At 42.4% G+C, this 18,986-nt stretch overlaps 2 protein-coding genes across 2 annotated transcripts; both read right to left on the bottom strand.

Annotated features, from left to right (window-relative positions):
- Positions 1-1,531: 1,531 nt before the first annotated feature.
- Positions 1,532-2,977, bottom strand: LOC122204604 (olfactory receptor 1G1-like). Its single transcript, XM_042912120.1, is given in 3 exon segments — positions 1,532-1,770; positions 1,773-2,469; positions 2,894-2,977. Coding segments are annotated over 3 exon segments (1,020 nt in total).
- Positions 2,978-3,201: 224 nt separating this feature from the next.
- Positions 3,202-18,231, bottom strand: LOC122204603 (olfactory receptor 1G1-like). The gene is made up of 5 exons (XM_042912118.1): positions 18,148-18,231; positions 15,046-15,944; positions 11,743-11,795; positions 3,865-3,958; positions 3,202-3,370 (listed from the first exon to the last, which is right to left on the bottom strand). The coding sequence occupies exons 1-5, from the start codon at positions 18,229-18,231 to the stop codon at positions 3,202-3,204; spliced, it is 1,299 nt and encodes a 432-aa protein (XP_042768052.1).
- Between the last annotated feature and the right edge of the window lie 755 nt (positions 18,232-18,986).

The following is an 18,986-nucleotide window of genomic DNA, read 5'->3' as shown; positions in this document are numbered from 1 at the left end:
TCTGGGGCTGACAGAGTTCTCATGGATGAAGAACATATCCTGTTCTGCTCTACCCAGCTTTCCTGTTAATTTCTCTCCCACTGACACCATACCTATATTTTTATGATTACCTTCCTCCTCAAATAAGCTTCCTTTCCTCAGAGTTTTTCTCGGGAAAAGAGCAATCATATTGCCTAATGTTCCCTCAGTATTACTGCACACACACACAAAAAGATATATGGAAGTCAAAGGGAGACAACTCATGTTATAAGTTAAGTAAAAAAGAATGTATATTGTACATACAGCATTTCCTCATAAAAGCAGAAACAAGATCATTTTGAAAAAGAAAGTAATGATGTACAATATTAGTATTGGTGGGTTTTAAATGAAGGGATGGTGGGTGATTTCTTCTTTTCTCCTACTACTTTATGTTTTATATTCTTATTATAGTGTTTATTGCGAAAAACATATTCTTTTGCTTGGAGGGAAACAAAATAAATTAGAGATTAAAAACTAAGGAATTGGGGTGCCTGGGTGGCTCAGTTGATTAAGTGTTTGACTCCTGATTTTGGCCTGGGTCATGATCTCATGGTTCCTAGGTTCAAGCCCCCCATCAGGCTCTGCCCAGTCAGAGGCATTCTTTCTCCCTCTCTCTCTCTCTCTCTCTTTGCCTCCTCTCTCTGCCCCTCCCCAGCTCCGTCATTCATGCGCACGTGCTCTCTCTCAAATAAATAAACATTTAAAAACCCCAAAGAATCACGAACTTGTCCCATTAAATAATAACCACTCAGTTATTGGAGTCTTAAATCCAGTCTCCGTTGTGTGATTTGGGGCCAGGCTTCTGATGTATCTGTGCCTAGTTTCTTCTTTTAGGATTATTCTTGTCCTCTTAGTCCCAGCGAATTCTTTCTCTGCTTCTTTGAGATGTAAATCTTTGAAAAAGCCTCTTGCAGTTTTACAACTCAGGAATGTCCCAACTCAATAGATGGGAGCCATGCCTTTGAAATGCAATGAACAAGAAAGGAAGCCACCATTTCCCCCTCTTTGTGAGAGGGTAGAATCCTCCCTCCTGTGGACAAAGCTTGTTTCAAGTTACAAATCTACCTCTTATCATAGAGGTGTGAGAGGTTTGTTTTTCCTTTGGGTGAATACAGTTAGGAAACATGGGTGGCCTGTGTTTTTTCACTCACCCCAGAATTTAGGAATGCTCTCATCATTTATCCCAGCAGACTTGGGTTCAGAGTGAGCTCCGCTTTCTCCCCCTATTGCAAGAGCCTTGAATAAAGTCTTCCCTGCCTGTTTAACTTTGTCGGTGCCATTTCTGCTTTGAAACCCTGCAGGAATTGACGGCCACTCCCTGTCTCCAGGCAGGAGTGCTGTCCTTGGCCCCTTGGTTCTATTCCTCTCCTGTCAGGTCAGGTATCATTTGTTCCTTAACCTGCTTGTGATGCTGAGCATTAATCCTACCTTAGACTTGAGCTTCTCAAAATTGTAATAGAGAAGTCCAATGAGGAAGGAATTCCAAAAAGCCTGGTCTTCTTTTCTGGTCTCTTTATGGGATGGAACATCTTCCCCAGACAAGGAGTTTCCATAAAGCCCTCTTCATGTCCCTGTTCCTCAGGCTGTAGATAAAGGGGTTCAGCATGGGGGTGACCATTGTGTATACCACAGATGCCACCATACCTGTGTCTGCTGAATAGGAGGAAGAAGGCTGGAAATACACCAGAAAGACAGTTCCATAGAAGAGAATGACCACTGTAAGGTGAGAGCCACAGGTTGAGAAGACCTTGTGCTTCCCCCAGCAGAGGGGACCCTGAGGATGGTGTGGATGATGTGGGCATAAGAGAGCAGGACACAGGTGAGAGGGACCACACCTGAGAGGGCTGCTTCAGCAAACATCATGACCTGAAAGATCTGGGTGTCTGAACAGGCAAGTTTGAGGAGAGGGAGAAGATCACAGAAAAAGTGTGGGATGGCATGAGAGGCACAGAAGGAGAACTGAGACATGAGGAGGGTGAGCGAGGAGGCCAGGAGGTGGGAGCAGAGCCAGGATGCGGCGACCAGCAGCAGGCAGCGCTGGGGACACATGATCGTGGTATAGTGGAGAGGAAGGCAGATGGCCACGTAGCGGTCATATGCCATCACGGCCAGCAGGAAGTCATCCAGTAGAGCCAACACCATGAAGAAGTACATCTGCACAAGGCACCCAGTGTAGATGATTGCATGGCGCTGTGTCAGGATGTTTGCCAGCACCTTGGGGACAGTGGTGCAGGTGAAGCAGGTCTCGATGAAGGACAGGTTGGCCAGGAAGAAGTACATGGGGGTGTGGAGGTGCTGGTCAGAAACTATGGCCATGATGATGAGCAGATTCCCCAACACGCTGACCAGGTACATGCCCAGGAAGAGTCCGAACAGGAGAGGCTGCTGCTCAGGGTGTGCAGAGAAGCCCAGGAGCAGGAAGTCAGAGATGCTGGTTTGGTTGCTGATTTCCTTCAAGGAGAGAAATTGGAGGAGAATCTTGTTTAAATTAAAATTAGCTCTGACTAGTACAGGCTGAGTACAGACCGAGGGGACTGAGAGGGACCTGTGCTTTTTTATTTCATAGGTGCTATGTGAACATCACAGGTGGGGCTTGGGGAAGGGTGGTCTGAAGACCATTCTCTTCAGTGACTTCAGAGAGGACCATCAGGGACATGAAGGACACCAGAGAAGGTGATCAGAAGAGCCAGAAATCGATTGGCAGATACAGGTATAGGATAGAGAGGAAAAAAGCAAAAGGAGAAGCCGAATTGCTACGCACGTGTGTGTGTGTGTGTGTGTGCGCGTGCGCGTGTGTGTGTGTGCATGCTCAAGCATGCTTACAAGGGGCCTTAGGTGGACCGTTCATTCCCCATCCATATGCCTCAGTTCTTACCTGGACATGCTGGCCAGCCTCAGTCTCTGACACTTCCAGGAAGGAGATTGGGTTTGCTCTCCCACTGACTCTTTGAGAAGACATGGCTAGAGTCACTGAGCCCTTCCCTGTCTGTAGGAACAGCACGGACTGGAGACTCAGGTCCTTGGTGACATGTCAGGCACAGGAGCCAGGAGGGGCTGCTGACTTTTCACAGGTAGTGTCTCCTGGGACCCATTCCCAGATCTCCTAGTTAGAGCCTAGGTGGGGCGATTGTCCAACCTCCCAGCTGGCCCTTCTGCTTCGTGGCCCCCTGAGTCCCAGCAGTGTCAGTGATAAGACCATTCAGATGACCAGATGGCCTTCCTGGTTTTCCCTGGGGTGACGTGCTGCTCGGATCCATCCTCGTAGCCCTGATTCTGACCGGGGCCTGGCTCTATCATGGAGTCATACTTTTCTAATTGGAGCCCAGTCCCCATGGATGGAATGCAGTATGTCCTAGAAAACAAGGGGAAAAATGTAGATAAAATAGCACAATCAACACCTTCAATTGTCATATAGTAGAAATAGTAGCAGGAATATTCCTATTTTCTCTGACTCCAGAGAACAGAGATACAAGCACTATGTGGTCTCTACATCAGGCTTGGGATACAGTTTCTGAATATATTTATCTTTTGTTGTAATTTTACCTTACATAAAAAAGCTTATAAAACGTGTATGTGCTGTTGAAGGAGTGATAATAAAATTACTGACCACTCTCCCACCACTCAGCTTCAGTGGTATATAGTTCAATCTTGTAGAAGCCCTGTGTGTACGTGTGTTTAATCATATCCTTTCTTCCCCTTTTTGAGGAAATAACCATTGTGAATATGTGTACTATTTCTTTCTGTTCTTTATAGCTTTGCCACATGTGCGTTGTTGAAGAGTTCATGGAGAAGATATGACCACCATTGGATCCATAAGTTGTCCCCAGGTAACGGGAGGCTCCTCACCTCTCCTCTCCTCGGAATGTAGCTCTGCCCTTGTTCCCACAGTGGGAGCCGGTGTGAAGGTCACAGCCCTGAGAGAGCAAGGTGCTGTTGAGACCTTCTGGAGGGCGAAGTGACTGAACCCCTATGAGGCCTCTCTCTGTATAAGCTTTTAGGATTCTGGCAGGAAGGTGTGGGTATCAACTTGTCTTGGGGTGCCCAAGACACATGCCTTGTGCGTAAGTTCCCTTGCTTATTACCACTGCTCCCTGCCAATCCAGAGTGGCCTGCCTCTTTCCTTGTTCTGTCCCTGCCCTCTGTGTACTGTGGCCAGTTTGAGGACCAACACGCATAGATGTCTAAACTGTATGGTTTACTCTAAATTTGCCTGTTCTTGTCATTTATGCGAATGGAATTATACTTTTTATATTCTTCCGTAGATTGCTTATATTGCCCTGCATTATTCTTCCACATTTGTTCATGGGACGCCTGTAACCGCAGGGCGTTCCTGTTCGGTGTCGTCTCATACACCCCTCACTGTACACCCTTGCTGCCTGCTGACGTTTCAGTTTCAGAACTTCTGGCATGGGAATTACTGTGTGTTATGTTGTCTGTGATTCTCTCAGCGGATTCTGGGGTAGCATTCCATAATCAAACACATGGCACTTCCACAACAGAATGAATGCATATTCACACTGAGTACAACCAGTTGAGAATGTAAATACTCTTGTATAAATTCGGATCATGTTTTGTTGCTCAATGAGTTCACTGAGAACATACAGAAAATCCTTCTCTCATGAGAGATTTTTTATGATAGAAATGTAGGTAGATTTTCTGGTGCCTATGTATGTATGTACGTATGTATGTATTTTCTGTGCCATTGCATGTATGTATGTATGTACGTATGTATGTATTTATATGTAGAGTTTTTTAGTTTTAATTCTTTTTTTAATATAGTTTATTGTCAAATTGCCTTCCATACAGCACCTGGTGCTCATCCCAACAAGTGCCCTCCTCAATGCCCGTCGTCCACTCTCCCCTCTCCCCCACCCTCCCATTAACCCTCACTTTGTTCTGTGTATTTAAGAGTCTCTTATGGTTTGCCTCCCTCCCTCTCTGTTTGTAACTTTTTTCCCCTTCCCTTCCCCCATGGTCTTCTGTTAAGTTTCTCAAGATCCACATATGAGTGAAAACATATGGTATCTGTCTTTCTCTGACTGACTTATTTCACTTAGCATAATACCCTCCAGTTCTATCCATGTTGCTTCAAATGGCAGGATTTCATTCTTTCTCATTGCCAAGTAGTATTCCATTGCATATATAAACCACAACTTCTTTATCCATTTATCAGTTGATGGACGTTTAGTCTCTGTCCATAATTTGGCTATTGTTGAAAGTGCTGCTGTGAACATTGGGGTACATGTGGCCCTATGCATCAGCAGTCCTGTATCCCTTGGGTAAATTCCTAGTAGTGCTATTGTTGGGTCATAAGTTAGTTCTATTTTTAATTTTTTGAGGAACCTCCACACTGTTTTCCAGAGCAGCTGTACCAGTTTGCAGTCCCACCAACAGTGCAAGAGGGTTGCCTTTTCTCCACATTCTCTCCAGCATCTATAGTCTCCTGATTTGTTCATTTTAGCCACTCTGACATGCATGAGGTGATATCTGAGTGTGGCTTTGATTTGTATTTCCCTGATGAAGAATGATGTTGAGCATCTTTTCATGTGTCTATTGGCCATCTGGATGTCTTCTTTGGAAAAGTCTCTATTCATGTCTTCTGCCCATTTCTTCACTGGATTATTTGTTTTTTAGGTGTGGAGTATGGAGAGGTTTTTTATAGATTTTGGATACTAGCTCTTTATCTGATATGTCATTTGCAAATATCTTTTCCCATTCCATCGGTTGCGTTTTAGTTTTGCTGATTGTTTCCTTTGCAGTGCAGAAGCTTTTTATCTTCATAAGGTCCCAATAGTTCATTTTTGCTTTTAATTCCCTTGCCTTTGGAGATGTGTCGAGTAAGAAATTGCTGAGAGCGAGGTGAGAGAGGTTGTTGCCCGCTTTCTCCTCTAGGGTTTTGATAGTTTCCTGTCTCACATTCAGGTCTTTCATCCATTTTGAGTTTATTTTTATGTATAGTGTAAGAAAGTGGTCTAGTTTCAACCTTCTGCATGTTGCTGTCCATTTCTCCCAGCACCATTTGTTAAAGAAAGTCTCTTTTTTCCACTGGATACTCTTTCCTGCTTTGTCAAAGATTAGTTGCCCATATATTTGTGGGTCCATTTCTGGGTTCTCTATTCTATTCCATTGATCTGAGTGTCTGTTCTTGTGCCAGTACCATACTGTCTTGATGATTACAGCTTTGTAGTATAGCTTGAAGTCTGGGATTGTGATTCCTCCTGCTTTGGTTTTCTTTTTCAAGATCGCTTTGGCTATTTGGGGTCTCTTCTGGTTCCATACAAGTTTTAGGATTATTTGTTCTAGCTCTGTGAAGAATGCTGCTGTTACTTTGATAGGGATTGCATTGAATATGTAGATTGCTTTGGGTAGTATTGACATTTTAACAATATTTGTTCTTCCTATCCAGGAACATGGAATCTTTTTCCATTTTTTTGTGTCTTCTTCAATTTGTTTCATAAGCTTTCTATAATATTCAGTGTATAGATTTTTCACCTCTTTGGTTAGATTTATTCCTAGGTATTTTATGTTTTTTTTGTGCAACTGTAAGTGGGGTTGATTCCTTGATTTCTCTTTCTGTCACTTCATTGTTGGTGTATAGGAATGCAACCAGTTTCTGTGCGTTGATTTTATATCCTGCAACTTTGCTGAATTCATGAATAAATTCTAGCAGCTTTTTGGTGGATTCTTTTGGGTTTTCCATATAGAGTATCATGTCATCTGCAAAGAGTGAAAGTTTGACCTCCTCTTGGCCAATTTGGATGCCTTTTATTTCTTTGTCTTGTCTGATTGCAGAGGCCAAGACTTCCAATACTATGTTGAATAACAGTGGCAAGAGTGGACATCCTGTCTTGTTCCTGACCTTAGGGGGAAAGCTCTCAGTTTTCCCCATTGAGGATGATATTAGTGTTGGGTTGTTCATATATGGCTTTTATTATCTTGAGATATGCTCCTTCTATTCCTACCTTCTTGAGGGTTTTTATCAAGAAAGGATGCTATATTTTGTCGAATGCTTTCTCTGCATCTATTGAAAGGATCATATGGTTCTTGTCTTTTCTTTTATTAATGTGATATATCACATTGATTGTTTTGCGGATGCTGAACCAGTCCTGTATCCCAGGTATAAATCCCACTTGGTGGTGGTGAATAATTTTTTTAATGTGTTGTTGGATCTGGTTGGCTAATATCTTTTTGAGGATTTTTGCATCCATGTTCATCAGGGAAATTGGTCTATAGTTCTCCTTTTTAGTGGGGTCTTTGTCTGGTTCTGGAATCAAGGTAATGCTGGCTTCATAGAAAGAGTTTGGAAGTTTTCCTTCCATTTCTATGTTTTGGAACAGCTTCAAGAGAATAGGTGTTAACTCTTCCTTAAATGTTTGGTAGAATTCCTCTGGAAAGCCATCTGGCCCTGGACTCTTGTTTTCTGGCAGGTTTTTGATTATTAATTTGATTTCCTTACTGGTTATGGGTCTGTTCAAATTTTCTATTTCTTCCTGTTTCAGTTTTGGTAGTTTATATGTTTCTAGGAATTTGTCCATTTCTTCCAGATTGCCCATTTTATTGGCATATAATTGCTCGTAATATTCTCTTATTATTGTTTTTATTTCTGCTGTGTTGGTTGTGATCTCTCCTCTTTCATTCTGGATTTTATTTATTTGGTTCTTTTACTTTTTCTTGTTGATCAAACTGGCTAGTGGTTTATCAATTTTGTTAATTCTTTCAAGGAACCAGCTTCTGGTTTCATTAATCTGTTCTACTGGTTTTTTTTGGTTTTGATAGCATTAATTTCTGCTCTAATCTTTATTATTTCCTGTCTTCTTCTGGTTTTGGGTTTCATTTGCTGTTCTTTTTCCAGGTCCTTAAAGCGTAAGGTTAGGTAGTGTATCTGAGATCTTTCTTCCTTCTTTAGGAAGGCCTGGAGTGCTATATACTTTCCTCTTAGACCGCCTTTGCTGTGTCCCAGAGATTTTGGGTCGTGGTGCTATCATTTTCATTGACTTCCATATACTTTTTAATTTCCTCTTTAACTTCTTGGTTAGCCCATTCATTCTTTAGTAGGATGTTCTTCAGTCTGCAAGTATTTGCTACCTTTCCAAATTTTTTCTTGTTGTTGATTTTGAGTTTCATAGTGTTGTGGTCTGAAAATATGCACGGTATGACCTTGATCTTTTTGTACTTACTTAGGGCTGATTTGTGTCCCAGTATATGGTCTATTCTGCAGAACGTTCCATGTGCACTGGAGAAGAATATATATTCTGCTGCTTTAGGATGAAATGTTGTGAATATATCTGTTAAGTCCATCTGGTCCAGTGTGTCATTCAAAGTCATTGTTTCCTTGTTGATTTTTTGATTAGATGATCTGTCCATTGCTGTGAGTGGGGTGTTGAAGTCTCCTACCATTATGGTGTTACTCTCGATGGGTTTCTTTATGTTTGTGATTAATTGATTTATATATTTGGGTGCTTTCACATTTGGTGCATAAATGTTTACAATTGTTAGGTCTTCTTGCTGGATATACCCCTTGATTATGATATAATGCCCTTCTGCATCTCTTGATACAGTCCTTATTTTAAAGTCTAGATTGTCTGATATAAGTATGGCTACTCCGGCTTTATTTTGTTGACCATTAGCATGATAGATGGTTCTCCATCCCCTTATTTTCAATCTGAAGGTGTCTTTAGGTCTAAAGTGGGTCTCTTGTAAACAGCATATAGATGGTTCTTGTTTTCTTATCCATTCTGTGGATACACAGGGTTACCCTGTGTCTTTTGATTGAAGCATTGAGCCCATTGACGTTTAGAGTGAGTACTGAAAAATATGAATTTATTGCCGTTTTGAGGCTTGTAGAGTTGGAGTTTCTGGTGGTGTTCTCTGGTCCTTTCTAATATTTGTTACTTCATATATATATATATGTATATATTTTTTTCCATCTTTTTTCCCCTCAGAGATTTCCCCTTAAAATTTCTTGTAGGACTGGTTTAGTGGTCACAAACTCCTTTAATTTTTGTTTGTCTGGGAAACTTTTTATCTCTCCTTCTATTTTGAATGACAGCCTTGCTGGATAAAGAACTCTTGGCTGCATATTTTTGTGATTCAGCACATTGAATATATTCTGCCACTCCTTTCTGGCCTGCCAAGTTTCTGTGGATAGGTCTGCTGCAAACCTGATCTGTCTTCCCTTGTGTGTTAGGGACTTTTTTTCCCTTGCTGCTTTCATGATATTCTCCTTGCATGAGTATTTTGTGAATTTGACTATGATATGCCTTGTTGATGGTCGGTTTTTGTTGAATCTAATGGGGGTCCTCTGTGCTTCCTGGGTTTTGATGTCTGTGTCTTTCCCCAGGTTAGGAAAGTTTTCTGCTATGATTTGCTCACATAACCCTTCTACCCCTATTTCTCTCTCTTCCTCTTCTGGGACCCCTATGATTCTGATGTTGTTCCTTTTAAATGAGTCACTGATTTCTCTAATTCTTAGATCGTGCTCTTTTGTCTTAATCTCCCTCTTTTTTTCTGCTTCATTATTCTCTATAAGTTTGTCCTCTATATCGCTGATTCTCTGTTCTGCCTCATCCATCCTTGCTGCTGCTGCATCCATCCATGATTGCAGCTCAGTTATAGCATTTTTAATTTCATTGAGACTATTTTTTACTTCTTTTATCTTTGCAGAAAGGGATTCTAATCTATTTTTGACTCCAGCTAGTATTCTTATTGTCATGATTCTAAATTCTGGTTCAGACATCTAGCTTGTATCTGGGTTGTTTAAATCCCTGGCTGTCGTTTCTTTGTGCTGTTTCTTTTGGAGTGAATTCATTCGTTTTGTCATTTTGAAGGGAAAAAAGGAATTAAGGAGGTAGAAAAATTAAAATAAAAAGTATTAAAATTAAAATATTAAAAACACACACACACACACACACACACACACAGAAAATCTATTAAATGATGCTAAATCCTAGGTGTGTTTTTTGTGGGTGTTGAAAGTGGTTTGACAGATTAGAGGAAAAAAAAGGGGAAAAGGAAATTGTTTGAGAATTTGAAAACATGAATACACTGAAATAGACTAAAATAAGATGATGGGAGTAAAAATAGAATTTGAAAAAAATTACACAAAAGCAAATAATATAGTAGAAAAAAAACGAAGAAAATATTTTTAATAAAAATTAAAAATAAAAGAATTTTTCTCTTTCTGTATTCAAGAAAAAGAAACTAAAAAAAATGAGAAAAAAATAAATCGTTTGAAAATTTGAAAAAGTGAATACACTGTAGTAGCCTAAAATAAAATGATAGATGTAAAATAGAATTTGAAAAAATTTACATAAAAGCAAAAAATATAGTAAAAAATTAAAGAAAAATATTTTTGATAGAAATTAAATGTAAAAATGAAGTTTTTCTCTTTCTGCATTCAAGAAAAAGAAAAGAAATGAAAAGGAGAAAAAAAAGAAAAAAAGGAAATTGTTTGAAAATTTGAAAAATTGAATACACTGAAGTAGACTAAAATAAAATGATGGTAGTAAGATAGAATTTGAAAAAACTTACACAAAAGTAAAATATAGTAAAAAAAATAAGGAAAAATATTTTTAATAAAAATTGAAAATAAAAATGAATTTTTTCTTTTTCTGTATTCAAGAAAAAGAAAAGTAGTGTAAAAGAGAAAAATAAAAGAATGTTGAATAGTTGGACCTGCTAACAGATTGAAATCGGACTGAAATTACTTCGTTTTCCCCTAGAAGTCAGACTCTGTAGTGCTCTGTAGTCCATAAACTAAGCAGGCGGTGAGACTTGTGTTCTTAAAGAGTGAGGTTGGCCCAGTTGGGCGTGGCTCAGTGTAATGGCTCTGTTCTCCACTAGATGGCACTGCTAGCCTGCTGGGGTAGGTTGTTGTGGCGCTCCTAGGTGTGTATGCATATGCACTGGAGCGGTGAAAATGGCATCCCCTAGCTACCCAGTGTGTAGTATGGGTACTGTTCTCTCCGATCAGCAATCGTGCACCCGTCCTCTGTCTTCAGCTTTCGTCCACTCCCTGCTTTTACACTGTCCGTGATCAGGCCCCAGGCAGTACCTCTCTCCCGAGTTTTGTCTCAGATGCGGCTGTTTTCCCCAGCCCCTTACTTCTGAAGGACTGTGGCTTTGACCTGTTCATCCCCTCTGCGAGAGGATCTCACTGAGCAATGGCCAAACAATGGCCGAATGTCAGCTGTACCCAGGAACGCTTGCTGGACCCTGCTGCTGCCGGAGCCCCGAGACTGTGGCCAGGTGCCAGCCCGCCCCAGAAGAAGTTTGCGAGATAGTGTAGCAGCAGCTTTTCACGGGTTATAGAAAATCACAACACACATCTGGCACCAGGCTTCATCCTTAACACCAGTACCAGCTAATGTGGCCGCCTTCTGGGGTCTGCTGGGACCAGGTGGCTTCAACAGTCTCTACCAAATGTCCTTCCAGCAGTGGAACCGCTTTTCCCCATCTGGCCTCAGAACCTCCCAGACCCCACTCTGTTCCTGGGGATTCACCCTTCCCACCAGAGCACCGCCAGGTATTGAGCTGTGGAGTTGCAGACTTTGCACTCCCCTTGTTTACAGTCTTAATGAAATTTAAACCCTCTCCTTTCTCCTTTCTCCCGTTTTAGTTTAGTCCCTGTGGCTGTTTCCAATTTTCCACTTTCTCTCCAGCTGCTTTTGGGGAGGGGTGCTTTTCCCGTATTCTCCCCCCACCCAGTCTCAGTCCTCTCTCCACCTGCAAAAGCAGCTCCCTGCCTGCCACCGGCTTCTCTTTCCCCAAGTTTACCTCTCCATGCCACATACCTGCTGAAGTCTGTAGTTCAGGTTGTGCAGGTTGTTAATTCTCCAATCAGTTTACTAGGTGTGTAGGATGGTTTAGTGTTGATCTGGCTGTATTTCATGGATGCGAGACACACACACACACAGACACACACACACAAAATATTTTTATTTTAACTGATTGAAGTCATCAATATATATTTTATCTTGTAAGCACTTTACTTGTGTCTGTTTGTAAAAGTCCTTTCTTCCCTGAGTTCAGGGAGACATTTTCCAACATTCTCTTTTAAAAACTTTATAATTTGGCTCTTCCCAATCAGTTCTTTAGAGAATTGTTTTTTTTTTTTTGTGTGTGTATCTTGTGATGTGTGTGTGTGTGTGTGTGTGTGTGTAGGGGGGGGGTCTATATTTTATTTATTTTTACATCAAAAAACTAATTATTAAACAAATGGTTCTCCATAGACTCTTCTGAATTGCAATTATATGGAAATATCATCTGTAATTGAAATGCAACCTTGTTTCCTCCTTTAGAGGGTTTAAATATTTTATTTTTTTCTCCCTCTACTGCAGTGGGTGGGACCTCAGGTAAAATGTGGGCTAGCTGTGGTGAGAGCTGGTATTCTGTCTTTTTTTTTTTTTAATCTTTATTTTTGAGAGAGAGAGACAGAGCGTGAGTGGGGGAGGGGCAGAGAGAGAGGGAGACACAGAATCTGAAGCAGGCTCCAGGCCCTGAGCTGTCAGCACAGAGCCCAACGCGGGGCTTGAACCCACAAACTGTGAGATCATGACCTGAGTCAAAGTCAGACGCTCAACTGACTGAGCCACCCAGGCACCCCCCTACACCTAAAGGTAATATCATTCTACTATCTGTCAAGTATACTTCTGTCTGTGCTTCATTTTTTCTGGAGATATTAAAAAGTTTTTTTTAAGTTTATTTATTTTGAGAGAGGCAGATACGGCATGAGTTGGGGAGGGGGAGAGAGAGAGGAAGAGACAAATCCCAAACAGGTTCTGTGCTGTCAGTGCAGAGCCCAATGCAGTGCTCGAACTCATGAACTGTTAGATCATGACCTGAGCCGAAACCAAGAGTCAGATGCTTAACTGACTGAGCCACCCGGGCATCCCTTTTCTGAAGATTTTACTTTTTTTTTTTTTATGGATATAATTTACTGTCAGATTGGCTTACATACAACACCCAGTGCTCATCCCTACAAGTGCCCTCCTCAATGCCCATCACTCATTTTCACTCTCCCCCACCCCCCATCTACCCTTAGTTTGTTCTCTGTATTTAACAGTCTCTTGTGGTTTGACTCCCCCCTCTCTGTGTAGATTTTACTTTTAAAGCAAAAGTAAAAGGGCGCCAGGGTGGCATGGTTCGTTGAGCGTTGGACTCTTGATTTCAGCTCAGGTCATGATCTATTGGTTCATGAGGTAAAACCCTGCATCAGGCTTTGTGCTGATAGCATGGAGCCTACTTGGGCATCTCTCTCTCCCTTTCTCTCTCTGCCTTTACCCTGCCTGTGCTTTCTCCCTCTCTCTCAAATAAATAAATAAGATTTAAAAATGTATGTTATAAAGTAATATCTGTACAAAATGTGAGGCTCAGACTTAGAATCCGAAGATTAAGATTTGCATTGCCCTTGTCAACTACACTTCAGTTAAAAAAACAATAGGGATGCCTGAGTGGCTCAGTTGGTTAAGCATCTGACTCTTGAATTTGCCTCAGGTGATGATCTCAGGGTTTGTGAGATCAAGCACCACATCAGGTTCTGTGCTGGCAGTGTGGAGCCTGCTTGGGATTCTCTCTCTCCCTCTCTCTCTGCCCCTCTCCTGTTTGCACTCATGCTTTCTCTCTCTCTCAAAAAATAAAAAAATAATAAAAATAAAAGAATGAAATGGAAGAAAATGGTTAACAGACTGTGGAAAACAGTGCCTTCACCAACAATCAAAGAAATTAAAAGTAAAGCAAGGAGATACCATTTAGTTATATCATTTATAATTAAGGGTACAGTGTGAACATCAAAATATGGAGAAGATGTAGACAAAAGGGCACCCTCATTTGGGAATTTTTGCAGAATGGATAAAGGGTCCTATAAAGGTTAGATATTCTACTTTTAAAAATATTAAATATAACAGATTATGAACACATGAAAATATTTTTCAGAGATGTTCTTTGCATCATTACTTGTAATAGTGAAAGCTTAGAAACCCTCTAATCATTCAACAATGGTGAAATACCGTACATGTTATGGATATTTATTCTGATGTACTTTCAGAGAGCCAAATGTCCAGGAAGAGACAATAATATGGAGATAACTCATGAGATTAAGCAAAAAAGTATATATATTTGTACCAGCAGTATTTTCTCAACAAAGGAAAGACAAAAAGTCATTAGAAAAAGACAGGCAGAAAATATTGTAAAATATTACCAGTGGTTTTCTTTATATGGAGGAATAGTGAGTGTTTTCTTTTTTCTTTTTTCCTATTTCTTATAGTTTACAAATTTACTATAGTAAGCATGGATTATTCTGTAGGTGAGACATATGAAATAAACCAGAGTTTAAAAGCCAAAGAATCAAGGACTTGTCCATAACTAATAATTACTCTCTGTCAGAATCTTAGATCTGATTCCTGATGTGTGATTTGGGCCCAGTCCTCTGAAGTGTCGGTGCCTAGTTTCTTCTCCTCAAATGATTCTTGTCTTCTTAGTTCTAGCAAATAGCGTGTCTTCTTGGTGCAGCCTTCTCCATGGGTAGGTTAGTCCCTATCAGTGAGTTGTTTCCAAAGTTGGGCTTGGAAATGGTCCCTGAAACTCCGAGCACTTGAGCCTTCCTGATTGTGAGCATTTCTTGTAGCTAAGTGGGACCTGTTAGTCCCAGGCTGAACTGGTGCTACCTGGCTTCCTCCCAGCACCCGAATTCTGTCTGGTGTCATTCTTGGTGATTCCTACTCTCTGGCTTGGATCTGCTTGGACACCTATATCACTAGTCAAGTCACCCTGCAGGGATTACTGGCCACTCATCTTCCAGGGGTGCAGCTCTGTCCCTTTCCAGTATCTCTGATTGTAATTCTGGCCAGTGAGGCATTCTCTGTTTGTTAAACCTGGTTGTGATGTTGAGCATCCATCTTGCTTGAACTTGAGTTTTCAAAATTACAATGGGGAAGTGCAGGGAGAAGGCATTTCAGAGAGCCTGAGCTTCCAGTCTGAGGAAGGACCCTCTACTGAGTAGAGCATCTTTCTGAGTCAAAGAGTCCCAACAGGGCCCCTTTCATGTCCCTGTTCCTCAGGCTGTAGATAAAGGGGTTCAGCAAGGGGGTGACCATTGTATATACTACAGATGCCACCATTCCTATTTCTGCTGAATAGGTGGATGAGGGCTGGAAATACACCAGAAAGAGCGTCCCGTAGAAGAGAGTAACCACTGACAGGTGAGAGCCACAGGTCGAGAAGACCTTGTGCTTCCCCCCAGCAGAGGGGACCCTGAGGATGGTGTGGATGATGTGGGCATAAGAGAGCAGGACACAGGTGAGAGGGACCACACCTGAGAGGGCTGCTTCAGCAAACATCATGACCTGAAAGATCTGGGTGTCTGAACAGGCAAGTTTGAGGAGAGGGAGAAGATCACAGAAAAAGTGTGGGATGGCATGAGAGGCACAGAAGGAGAACTGAGACATGAGGAGGGTGAGCGAGGAGGCCAGGAGGTGGGAGCAGAGCCAGGATGCGGCGACCAGCAGCAGGCAGCGCTGGGGACACATGATCGTGGTGTAGTGGAGAGGAAGGCAGATGGCCACGTAGCGGTCATATGCCATCACGGCCAGCAGGAAGTCATCCAGCAGGGTCAGCGCCATGAAGAAGTACATCTGCACGAGGCACCCAGTGTGGGAGATGGCGTGGCGCTGTGTCAGGATGTTCGCCAGCACCTTGGGGACAATGGTGCAGGTGAAGCAGGTATCGACGAAGGACAGGTTGGCCAGGAAGAAGTACATGGGGGTGTGGAGGTGCTGGTCAGAACCAATGGCCATGATGATGAGCAGGTTCCCCAACACGGTGACCAGGTACATGCCCAGGAAGAGTCCGAACAGGAGAGGCTGCTGCTCAGGGTGTGCAGAGAAGCCCAGAAGCAGGAAGTCAGAGACGCTGGTTTGGTTTCTGATTTCCTTCAAGGGGAGAAATTGGAGCAGAATCTTGCTTAAATGAAATTAAGCTCTGACTAGTACAGTTTGCTACTGGTCTGTTTTCTCTATACTTTGAAAGGTCACTGAGATTCACTAGCAGCTATAAGTGCAGGTTTGCAGATATGAGGACTGTGGTCTATGGTAGTGAGGTGTCAGAGTGGGGCCGTAGTCTGCATTCTAGATTCCTATAATGTGGCAAGTTTTTGCCATGGATTGTCTGAATGATACTGAATGGGGATTCACTGGAAAGAACTGCTTCACATTTAATTCCTTTTATAGTAAACATAGAGCAACACTTTGGATTATCTCTTTTTTGGAGCTACTTTTGGGATCATGCATCTACTAGGATTTCATGGACTCATGGAGTGCCTGTGTGCATGCATGTGTGCAAGTGTGCGGGGGCATATTGAGGGAGATGGAAGAGGAATAGCTTCTCCAGAGAGGAGCCAGCTGAGTCCAGGGGTCTCCAGGTGTATGGAGTGCTCTGGAGCCCTTTGTCTTTGAAGATCATTCCAATGGGTCACCGTGGACGTGAGAACATTGGAAACTGGGAAGCACTCTATCATTCAGGGCATATCATTTTCATTCTCCTCACCACCCTCACCATCAACACCTTTCTTTTTATCTTCTGCGCTTTGGCATCCTGGAGATGGGATGGGAATCTATTCTCTGTTTCTTATTCTTGGTCTGACCCTGGTTGGCCACTTAACGCTGAATGTGTGTTACCTCATTTGGACTATGTGCAACACTTTCATGGAGTCATTGAAGTTATGACTGAGGTGATATGTATGGAGGGCAGGTTACTATTGAGGGTGGTGATGCCCCTGTCTCTGTTAGTAGCAGTTGCTGAAATGTGAAGTGGAGACATAGGATGTCACGGAAAAGCATAGCATGCTGTGCTTTATGGCTCTGTTCCCCACATGCCTTTTAACTTTGGGGGCTATTTTCTCCCTTTGAGCCTTCCTTCCTTCCTCTGTAAGATAGATACTAGCCCTACCTGAGAGGTCTGTTGAAGGGACCAAAGGCTGGAATCTGTTGAAGTTTCTTTATCAATCATGATGTGCAATCAAGATGAGAAATTCCCATGTTCCCGTTTGATGGTGTGGAGAAAGAAATGTGATGAACAGTCAGTGGCAGCACGGGTTAATGTCATGTTTATTTAGTGCTGTGATAAAAACATAATATACCCTCAGGAATCGGAATGCATTCTCCAATCTGTACTCTTGATGTGACTTTGAGAAGGTCATGGAACCTTATTTGGCTTTAGTTTCAACATCTGTTTAAATGCAGTAACAATTGAGTTTACTGAATATAGTGGTTATGAGGATTAAGTTGGATTAAAATTATGGTATACTATTTAAACCAAGGGTGGCACATAGCAAGTGCTCAGTAAATAGGATTTAGCATTGTTACTGCTGTTTTTAATAAAACAGCAGTCATCTTGTACAAGGTGAGCCAAGCCGTACAGGGTGTTTTGTGGTTGTTGTGTTCTGGTCAATGTCTGCAGATTGGGTTTGTCAATTGTGAGATGTCAACACCCAGTGTCACCACCACCGTCACCACCTTTAACATCAGCAGAAGCACTACCACCTTTGAAGGGTTATACCTCAGAACTGTCAATGCAAAGCATTTGTTTTAGCATCTGAAAGCCATGTGTAAACTTGGTTAAATAACTGAATCATCAGAGCCCCTCAAATTATTAGTGGAAGAATGGGTATAAATGAGTGTATCTAAAATAGTTATTTGCTGGCTCAACATTTTAGAAAGAGAAGGGTTGTGAAGAAGTGATTTGGGGTGGTGGCCGAGAGAGATTCTGGACCCACACCTGCTGAGTGGACTGAGAGGGAAGTGTGCTTATTGTTACCTAGGTGCTATGTGAACGTCACAGGTGGGGCTTGGGGAAGGGTGGTCTGAAGACCATTCTCTTTAGTGACTTCAGAGAGGACCATCAGGGACATGAAGGACACCAGAGAAGGTGATCAGAAGAGCCAGAAATCGATTGGCAGATACAGGTATAGGATAGAGAGGAAAAAAGCAAAAGGAGAAGCCGAATTGCTACGCACGTGTGTGTGTGTGTGTGTGTTTGTGTGTGTGCGCGCGCGTATGTGTGTGTGCATGCTCAAGCATGCTTACAAGGGGCCTTAGGTGGACCGTTCATTCCCCATCCATATGCCTCAGTTCTTACCTGGACATGCTGGCCAGCCTCAGTCTCTGACACTTCCAGGAAGGAGATTGGGTTTGCTCTCCCACTGACTCTTTGAGAAGACATGGCTAGAGTCACTGAGCCCTTCCCTGTCTGTAGGAACAGCACGGACTGGAGACTCAGGTCCTTGGTGACATGTCAGGCACAGGAGCCAGGAGGGGCTGCTGACTTTTCACAGGTAGTGTCTCCTGGGACCCATTCCCAGATCTCCTAGTTAGAGCCTAGGTGGGGCGATTGTCCAACCTCCCAGCTGGCCCTTCTGCTTCGTGGCCCCCTGAGTCCCAGCAGTGTCAGTGATAAGACCGTTCAGATGACCAGATGGCCTTCCTGGTTTTCCCTGGGGTGACGTGCTGCTCGGATCCATCCTCGTAGCCCTGATCCTGACCGGGGCCTGGCTCTATCATGGAGTCATACTTTTCTAATTGGAGCCCAGTCCCCATGGATGGAATGCAGTATGTCCTAGAAAACAAGGGGAAAAATGTAGATAAAATAGCACAATCAACACCTTCAATTGTCATATAGTAGAAATAGTAGCAGGAGTATTCCTATTTTCTCTGATTCCAGAGAACAGAGATACAAGCACTATGTGGTCTCTACATCAGGCTTGGGATACAGTTTCTGAATATATTTATCTTTTGTTGTAATTTTACCTTACATAAAAAAGCTTATAGAACGTGTATGTGCTGTTGAAGGAGTGATAATAAAATTACTGACCACTCTCCCACCACTCAGCTTCAGTGGTATATAGTTCAATCTTGTAGAAGCCCTGTGTGTACGTGTGTTTAATCATATCCTTTCTTCCCCTTTTTGAGGAAATAACC

Source organism: Panthera leo, chromosome D4, assembly GCF_018350215.1.
Source record: "Panthera leo isolate Ple1 chromosome D4, P.leo_Ple1_pat1.1, whole genome shotgun sequence".
NCBI lineage: Eukaryota > Metazoa > Chordata > Mammalia > Carnivora > Felidae > Panthera > Panthera leo.
This window is presented reverse-complemented; position numbering and strand designations above follow the sequence as displayed.

Excerpts from the sequence above, each read along its gene's own strand:
- LOC122204603 (XM_042912118.1), bottom strand. The coding sequence starts at position 18,231 with ATGTCTTCTCAAAGAGTCAGTGGGAGAGCAAACCCAATCTCCTTCCTG. Across the intron at positions 15,945-18,147 it reads AGGCTGGCCAGCATGTCCAG|GAAATCAGAAACCAAACCAG; the intron begins GTAAGAACTGAG and ends CTCCCCTTGAAG. Across the intron at positions 3,371-3,864 it reads ACATTCCGAGGAGAGGAGAG|GACATACTGCATTCCATCCA; the intron begins GTGAGGAGCCTC and ends CTTGTTTTCTAG.